At 52.6% G+C, this 7,562-nt stretch overlaps 1 protein-coding gene across 1 annotated transcript; it reads right to left on the bottom strand.

The window, feature by feature from the left end:
• Positions 1–469: 469 nt before the first annotated feature.
• Positions 470–4,404, bottom strand: HSPA8 (heat shock protein family A (Hsp70) member 8). The gene is made up of 9 exons (XM_040976796.1): positions 4,305–4,404; positions 3,612–3,821; positions 3,221–3,426; positions 2,884–3,036; positions 2,244–2,799; positions 1,841–2,043; positions 1,433–1,631; positions 1,110–1,342; positions 470–882 (listed from the first exon to the last, which is right to left on the bottom strand). The coding sequence occupies exons 2-9, from the start codon at positions 3,814–3,816 to the stop codon at positions 697–699; spliced, it is 1,941 nt and encodes a 646-aa protein (XP_040832730.1). The 5' UTR covers positions 3,817–3,821; positions 4,305–4,404; the 3' UTR covers positions 470–696.
• Positions 4,405–7,562: the final 3,158 nt, after the last annotated feature.

Below are 7,562 nucleotides of genomic sequence, written 5' to 3'. Positions count from 1 at the left end.
GTCATACTACCCCATCTCAGACCTCAGGACTGCCTTAAGTTGTGAAAACAGCTGTAATACTGTTCATAACAAAGACCTCCTTCAAGTTAGGGCCACCTGACTGGAGCAGTGCTGCCAGAAGCCTCCTACCTACACAATAGGGAGGTAGGACATTCAAGACATGGTCATTTTAAGTGTTTAACACAAGTCCAAGAATCAGCTGTACCCACTGCTGAAAGTAACCACTAGCTGGCAGATTAACACAAGCATTAAAACCATCTGAAATCCTTAAAATCGCTCTATTGGAGCCATCATTCTAACCCCTTATTCTAGAATCTCCAAACCCAAAGCCTGTCCAATCAGGACAAATCAGTTATAAATCCACCCACAGTTCTGTGGCTACAGTACACTACACAGGCTCACCGCTCCCAGCACATCCAGCACCTGGCTGCACCTACCCAGGTACTTTAGAAAGCCAGACGACCATTCAGTGCCAATTTTAAAGTTTTATTTGACATTGCATTTTCCACTTAGACACAGTGCATATAAAGTGCAATGTTACTTCTTTTCCCTGTGCACATGTTCCATATTCAAGTATTGAGAATGCCCAGTAATTTACTATAGCAGCCGAAACTTTAAAACGGCCAGAATTTGCTACAAATTTGGGTCCTTCCATCTTTTAGTGTGGAACAATGCTGCATCTACACTGGGGTTGGTTTAATCCACCTCCTCAATGGTGGGCCCCGAGGAAGCGCCCCCAGAGGGAGGAGCTCCTCCACCAGGGAAGCCGCCTGGCATCCCTCCTGGCATGCCCCCTGCACTCTGGTACAGCTTGGTGATGATGGGGTTGCAGACTTTCTCCAGCTCCTTCTGCTGATGTTCAAACTCCTCCTTTTCTGCAGTCTGAAAACAAGAAAAAACGACTTTTAGTGTAATCTAAAAGTGGGGAAGCCTAGTAACAAAGCCTGAGTAAGCCTCTAGCCAGGACAGAAACCTTGGTCACTCAGACATCCAAGGAAGGTAATTGCCAACAGCGTTTAATTCTGGTGGAAACCGCGAATGTTTGGACCATTCATCATTGTGACCCCATCTTTTCCTAAGCCCACCCCGTCACCTCGTAAATGACAGACCTGGTTCTTATCCAGCCAATTGATGATCTCATTGCACTTATCAAGAATCTTCTGTTTGTCCTCATCATTGATCTTGCCCTGAAGTTTTTCATCTTCAACAGTTGCTTTCATGTTGAATGCGTAAGACTCGAGGGAATTCTTGGAAGACACCTTGTCTCTCTGCTTCTCATCTTCAGCTTTGTACTTCTCAGCTTCCTGCACCATCCGCTCAATATCTTCCTTGCTCAAACGGCCTGTAAATAATGCAATGGTTTAAATGCTGCCTTTGTTTACGATGCGGCCTATAACCTGTCAAAGATGGCACCTTGAAGCCCAAGCCTTACCCTTGTCATTGGTGATGGTGATCTTGTTCTCTTTGCCAGTGCTCTTGTCCACAGCAGAGACGTTAAGGATGCCGTTGGCATCAATATCGAAGGTGACTTCAATCTGAGGAACACCACGGGGTGCAGGTGGTATGCCTGTGAGTTCAAACTTGCCAAGCAAGTTGTTATCCTTGGTCATAGCGCGTTCACCTTCATAGACCTTTAAAAGAACACATATACATGAAAATGAGGTTTTCGTCCTAGTTCCAAGCATCTAAGCCCAACTGGGAAGACTGATCGCTCAGACATCCAAGGAAGGAACTTGCCAACAAGGATTGTTCTGGTGGAAACTACGAATGGTTTTGGAGTCAATCATCACAGCGGCCCTTCCCCCAACCTCCTGGACTGTCTACACTGTGCCCCACAAACCTGAATGAGCACACCAGGCTGGTTGTCCGAGTAGGTGGTGAAGGTCTGCGTCTGCTTGGTGGGAATGGTGGTGTTGCGTTTGATGAGCACGGTCATGACTCCACCAGCAGTCTCGATGCCAAGGGAGAGAGGAGTGACGTCCAACAGCAACAGATCCTGAACGTTCTCGGACTTGTCTCCAGAAAGGATGGCTGCCTGCACAGCTGGCAAAATACAGTCAAGGTTAAAATCTGGTGCCATACACACACATAACCTCTTATGAACTGATCTGTCGCTCAGACATCCAAGGAAGTTAGGCCATCATCAGCCAAGCTTTCGGTGGAAACTACGAATGTTTAAGAATCATTCATCATAGCGGTCAGCTTGGTCCCCCCTCCACCCCTGGCTGAGTTAAAATGATTACCTGCACCATAGGCCACAGCCTCATCGGGGTTGATGCTCTTGTTCAGCTCTTTCCCATTGAAGAAATCCTGAAGCAGTTTCTGGATCTTGGGAATTCTGGTGGAACCACCCACCAGGACTATGTCATGGATCTGCGACTTGTCTAACTTGGCATCTCGAAGGGCCTTCTCGACGGGGTCCAGGGTGCCACGGAAAAGGTCAGCATTCAACTCTTCAAATCGAGCCCGGGTAATGGAGGTGTAGAAGTCGATTCCCTCATACAGGGAATCTATCTCAATGCTTGCCTGGGTGCTGGAAGACAGGGTGCGCTTAGCCCGCTCACAAGCAGTGCGCAGGCGCCTGACTGCTCTCTTGTTCTCACTGATGTCCTTCTTATGCTTGCGCTTGAACTCTGCGATGAAATGGTTGACCATGCGGTTATCAAAGTCTTCTCCACCCAGATGGGTGTCTCCAGCTGTGGACTTGACCTCAAAGATTCCATCTTCAATTGTGAGGATAGACACATCAAAAGTGCCACCTCCCAGGTCAAAAATCAGCACATTCCTTTCAGCTCCAACCTACAATTTAAGTTTTAAGATGATGAACTTAATGTAACAGGCCTTGCTATTCCTCATCTGAAGTTGTGATCAGATGTCACCTACCTTCTTGTCCAAGCCATAAGCAATGGCAGCAGCAGTTGGCTCATTGATGATCCGAAGGACATTGAGACCGGCGATGGTTCCAGCGTCCTTGGTGGCCTGGCGCTGAGAGTCGTTGAAGTAGGCGGGCACTGTGACCACAGCGTTGGTAACAGTCTAGGAAGGAAAGCAAGACTCCAAGTTATTGCTCATGCCAGGAAATGTTAACCCAGTCCAAAGCTCATTCTTCCCAGAATCACAAATCCAGCCAGCTAAGCACCCACTTTGGAATTCTCAAAAATACCCATCAGGGAATACAAATTATTGCTGCATAATAAAATCACTCCAGCCTTAAGCTCACCTTGCCAAGGTAGGCTTCCGCGATCTCCTTCATTTTGGTCAGAACCATGGAGGACACCTCCTCCGGATAGAAGCTCTTCGTCTCCCCCTTGTATTCCACCTGCACCTTGGGCCTGCCAGCATCATTCACCACCATGAAGGGCCAGTGCTTCATGTCAGACTGGACGACAGCATCATCGAATCTACGTCCAATCAGTCGTTTGGCATCTAATAAAGGGTTAAGCATGTCTTAATACTTTCCTAATCCGTACAATAAAAGCAAGCCCTTACGTGCAATCTCACAGTAACATCCAAATGTTCGTAGCAGACCAACTGCTTCCTGGAAGCGGCCCAATATCCCCCGCCACATCTAGGCCCTTAAAAAAATTACTGAAGAAAAATCAGCGGCTCACCAAAAACCGTGTTGGTGGGGTTCATCGCCACTTGGTTCTTTGCAGCGTCACCGATGAGTCGCTCGGTGTCAGTGAAGGCGACATAGCTCGGGGTGGTTCGGTTGCCCTGATCATTGGCGATGATCTCCACCTTGCCGTGCTGGAAGACGCCCACGCACGAGTAGGTGGTGCCAAGATCGATGCCGACAGCGGGTCCCTTAGACATGGCTGCTGTAAGAGGAACGGGAGCGTGAGGCGGGGCGCTCAGCACGCGGCTCCTCGGGGCTGCGGAAGCGCCCGTCGCGGCAGCCCGGGTTGCCGTGCCAACGCAGCGGGGCGCGCCCGGCCGCCATGGCCGCGAGCACGTGGAGCGCCCCCGCCGCCTGCAGGCCCCGCGTCCCCCCAGCCGCAGCCCGGTGCTGGGCGCCCGCCAAGGCCGGCGGCCCCTCGGAAGGACGGGCTCCCCGAGACGGGGGCGAGCGCCGACGCCATGGGCGCGCCCGGGGCCGAGCGGGCGGCGATGCCCCCGGCCGCGCGCCAAGGCCTGCCCCGCAGCGGCCACCCCGCGGAGGACACCGCCCGGCCATCCCGCCTGCGAGGACACCGCCTCGCTCACCACCGCCCGCCCCGGAGCCTCTCCCTGCACACACCCCGCTCGGCTCGCGCCTCGTCCCCGCCCAACAACCCCGACGGCTCGAAGGACAAAGGCCTTACCGCGCGCGTAGGCCCGGCTCCGCTCAAAAGCACGGCAAGCCCAGCAGCTGAGAGCGACCCCAATGAGACCGGTTTCCGCCCGCCACCCTCTCTCTTATACCCCGTCTCAGAACCTTCCAGAAGGGGCCCGCCCCTGCCGGCCGTCCATCATGGGGCCTCGGCCAATAGCGTCCAAGATCAGCCGCGCGCTCCAATGGCCAGCCCGGCTCCACTCCCCGGGCCCCGCCCAGCCCCGCCCCGCGATGACGCACCACCGCGGCGTTCTGGAACTTTCAGGCTCGCCCCCGCTCTCCGAGCGGTCCCGGGGAAAGCGCGGGCGGGGCGGACGGAGCCCGCGCGCGGGAGTCCTCAGTCACCCCGGGCGCGGGGAGGGGCGCGGGCCGCTGCTGCGCACGCGCGTCAGGTCGGCGCGGGCGGGGCGGCCGGAAGGAGCGCGAGGAAGGAGGGCGGGCGCACTGGCAGGTGACCAATGAGAGCAGCGTGAGCCGGGCTCCTGGCGGTCTCGGAACCGGGAGACAGGCAGGGCCTGAAGGGAGGAGAAGACGGAAGTGGAGCGAGGACAAAATGGCTGCGAAGGTTGTTGCTCCCCTCCCCCATCCAGGTTTTCCTTCACCCTCATCCAGCTAGTGCACTCTGTCCTCTAGACCCATTCGGTTCTCACGGAGGCTCGCTTCGTAGCAGCGTGTCTTCGCGCCTGGGCTGACCTCGAGGGGCTGCAGCCGACCATCCGTTTGCGAGAAGGAGGGGGGGGTTCTGCTGAAGTTAACGTGTCTGGGGGGCACCCCGATTTGCCGTTGGAGGGAGCCGCCGGGCCGCTGCGGTCTCACCTTTTGCGCCGAGCGGGATAGTTAGCAGGTTCCCGGGAGACTCATTGCACTGCACCGCCGTTGGCAGGCAGCCCAGCAGCGGAGGTTGGAGGGCCTCGACCTTTCAAAGACCCCCCCAAAATATGATCCTATGCACGAGCAAATAGGTGGCCAAACCCGTTTGAGTTTGGATCCTGGCGTTTTTCCCTTCCTTTGGACGGAACTCATTCACTTTTTGATGCATCCCCTCCCCCACGTGCCCTAGCCCAACAGCTCTGTTATTATGAAAGAAATACTGAAGGTGCAATCGTTCCCCGTCCTCCCCCCCTTGAAATCGGCAGACATTAGAAAAATCCTAGTTTCGGTAGCGACATAGGTTTTTCTTTTTGTGCGTTTTTACTCTCCAGAAACGATTTCTTGCCTACCTTTCATAAGAAAATTAAATGGCAAGCAATGCCGAGACGCCTTTAGGAAAAAAAAAAAAAGCGTGACTAAGCCCAGTACGGGAAACAATGGTGCCTCGACCTGTTGGTGGGGCGGGCTGGCAGGCCCTTGGGGCCGTGTTGTGAAGGCCCCAAGTGTTCCTTGGGTGCTTGCCAGGTGACCTTTCTTACCGGTCAGGGCAGCTAGTATTCCTGCTTTGTAGATGCCTGTTTAGTAGGTGCGGGTGGGGGAGGCGGTCTTTTTAAGGCTACCCAGCAGAATTTTCAGGAGAGCTAGAATTCCACACAGCAGGAATGAAGCAGGCCAAGGCGTTAAGGACACCTTGTCCTTGGCAGCGCCCAGTACAGCCAGGACACTGCCGACTTGAGTGTGAAGGGTGTTTTCTCATCTGCCTTTGGCGGGGAAGATGTGCTTGGAGTTTGGGGGAGAGAGAGAGATTCAGCTTGTCCCAACAATTTAATTTTTCCTCCCCCGTGTGCATACTGCTCGTTGGTTATGTCATCATTAAAACGGTTTTCGGAGGTGTATTATTCACCCCTATCAAAAAAAAAATAGAGTTTGTAAATGTTACTGTTGTGGAGATAAACAGCTGGCCGAGGTGGAGAAAAACCTAGCGCTTTTTGTGTCCCAAATCTTCGGTCTTTTTTTTATTAATTGGACTGCAGTGTAATTCAGGGAACACTCCAGAAGGAGGAAGATGTGTGCTGCGGGCCACTCCTTTCAGTTTCCTTTGGTGTGTGTGGTCTTTCTTGGTACACCGGAAGTGCAAATCTGAGGAAGTCGTTTCTGAACAATAGTCTGCATTTTTTCAGTTAGCCTTTGAAAGGCATAGAGCATCTTAGTTTTAAGAGATTTTCTATCACTGACTTTGAAATAAGTAAGCATGGTTCAATCCCCAGATGGTGGCAGTGCCTGGGAGCCAAGAGCTTCTTGCAGGTTTCCCATCAAGGCAGCAGAGACGCAGGCACTTGGGCCACCTTCTACTGCTTTTCCCAGCTGTTTGCCTTATCTGAAGTGGGGCAGACAGACAGGCACATAGGGGCTGCCAGCTCACAGGTGGCTGCCTGTATCGCTGGCCTGCTTTTTAGTTACTGAATCACGGGGTAATAGAACTGGGGTTAGCCTCCACTGGTTTTGCAGCATTCCACCCAATAGCAGTGATTAAGGCAGAACAAATAACCTGTTTCTGATCACTCCCAAAATAGGTGCTAAGATTTGGACTTTGTTCTTTATAAATGGAATGATTCAAAGTTTATGCATTTAAAGCTCAAGGTAAGAGGTCTGTCTGCGTCTCTTGCAGCATTCATTCACATTCATTCACGATCTAGGGTTGAACTTTAGGTACAGGAGACCGCAGTGGAGTGTGCTGCCTAGTGCTCTGGACGGAGAGTAGGGTATTGACTAATATTTTTGTGTGTCTGTCACATGGCAAGCCGTGGCTTTAAGCTCGGCATGTGTTTGATTCTCACTGCAAATCTGAGGCGTAGCAGCTGTTGGGGTCCTCATTTTGTAGATGAGGAAATGTAATGTGCTGACCCAACATGGGATTGTGCAACCTGGAATTCACACCCAGTCTGGCTATGGCGCCTTCAGAAAACATCTGCTTCCTGCTGTGTGAAACACCATGAGAACATGTGGAAGTCATTAAGATGAAGATTGAATATTCCAGTTGGAGAGAGTAAACTAACACTCCCTTTCTCTGGCACTCAAATAAATAAAAACTACAAATCAAAAAGGGCCCAGTGCGGTAGCTCAGCAGCTAAAGTCCTTGCCTGGCATGTGTTCGGATCCCATATAGGTGCCAGTTCTAATCCCAGTGGTCCTGCTTCCCATCCGGCTCCCTGCTTGTGGCCTGGGAAAACAGTGGAGGGCAGCTTGGTGGGATGGGCCCCGCACATGGGAGACCTGGAAGAGGCTCCAGGCTCCTGGCTTTGGATCAGCTCAACTCTGACTGTTGCAGTCACTTGGGGAGTGAATCATCGGATGGAAGATCTTCCTCTATATCTGA

Source organism: Ochotona curzoniae, unplaced genomic scaffold (assembly GCF_017591425.1).
Source record: "Ochotona curzoniae isolate NIBS_2020 unplaced genomic scaffold, NIBS_Ocur_1.0 contig_2723, whole genome shotgun sequence".
NCBI lineage: Eukaryota > Metazoa > Chordata > Mammalia > Lagomorpha > Ochotonidae > Ochotona > Ochotona curzoniae.
The sequence above is the reverse complement of the archived record's forward strand: the minus strand, read 5'-3'. Positions and strand labels throughout refer to the sequence as shown.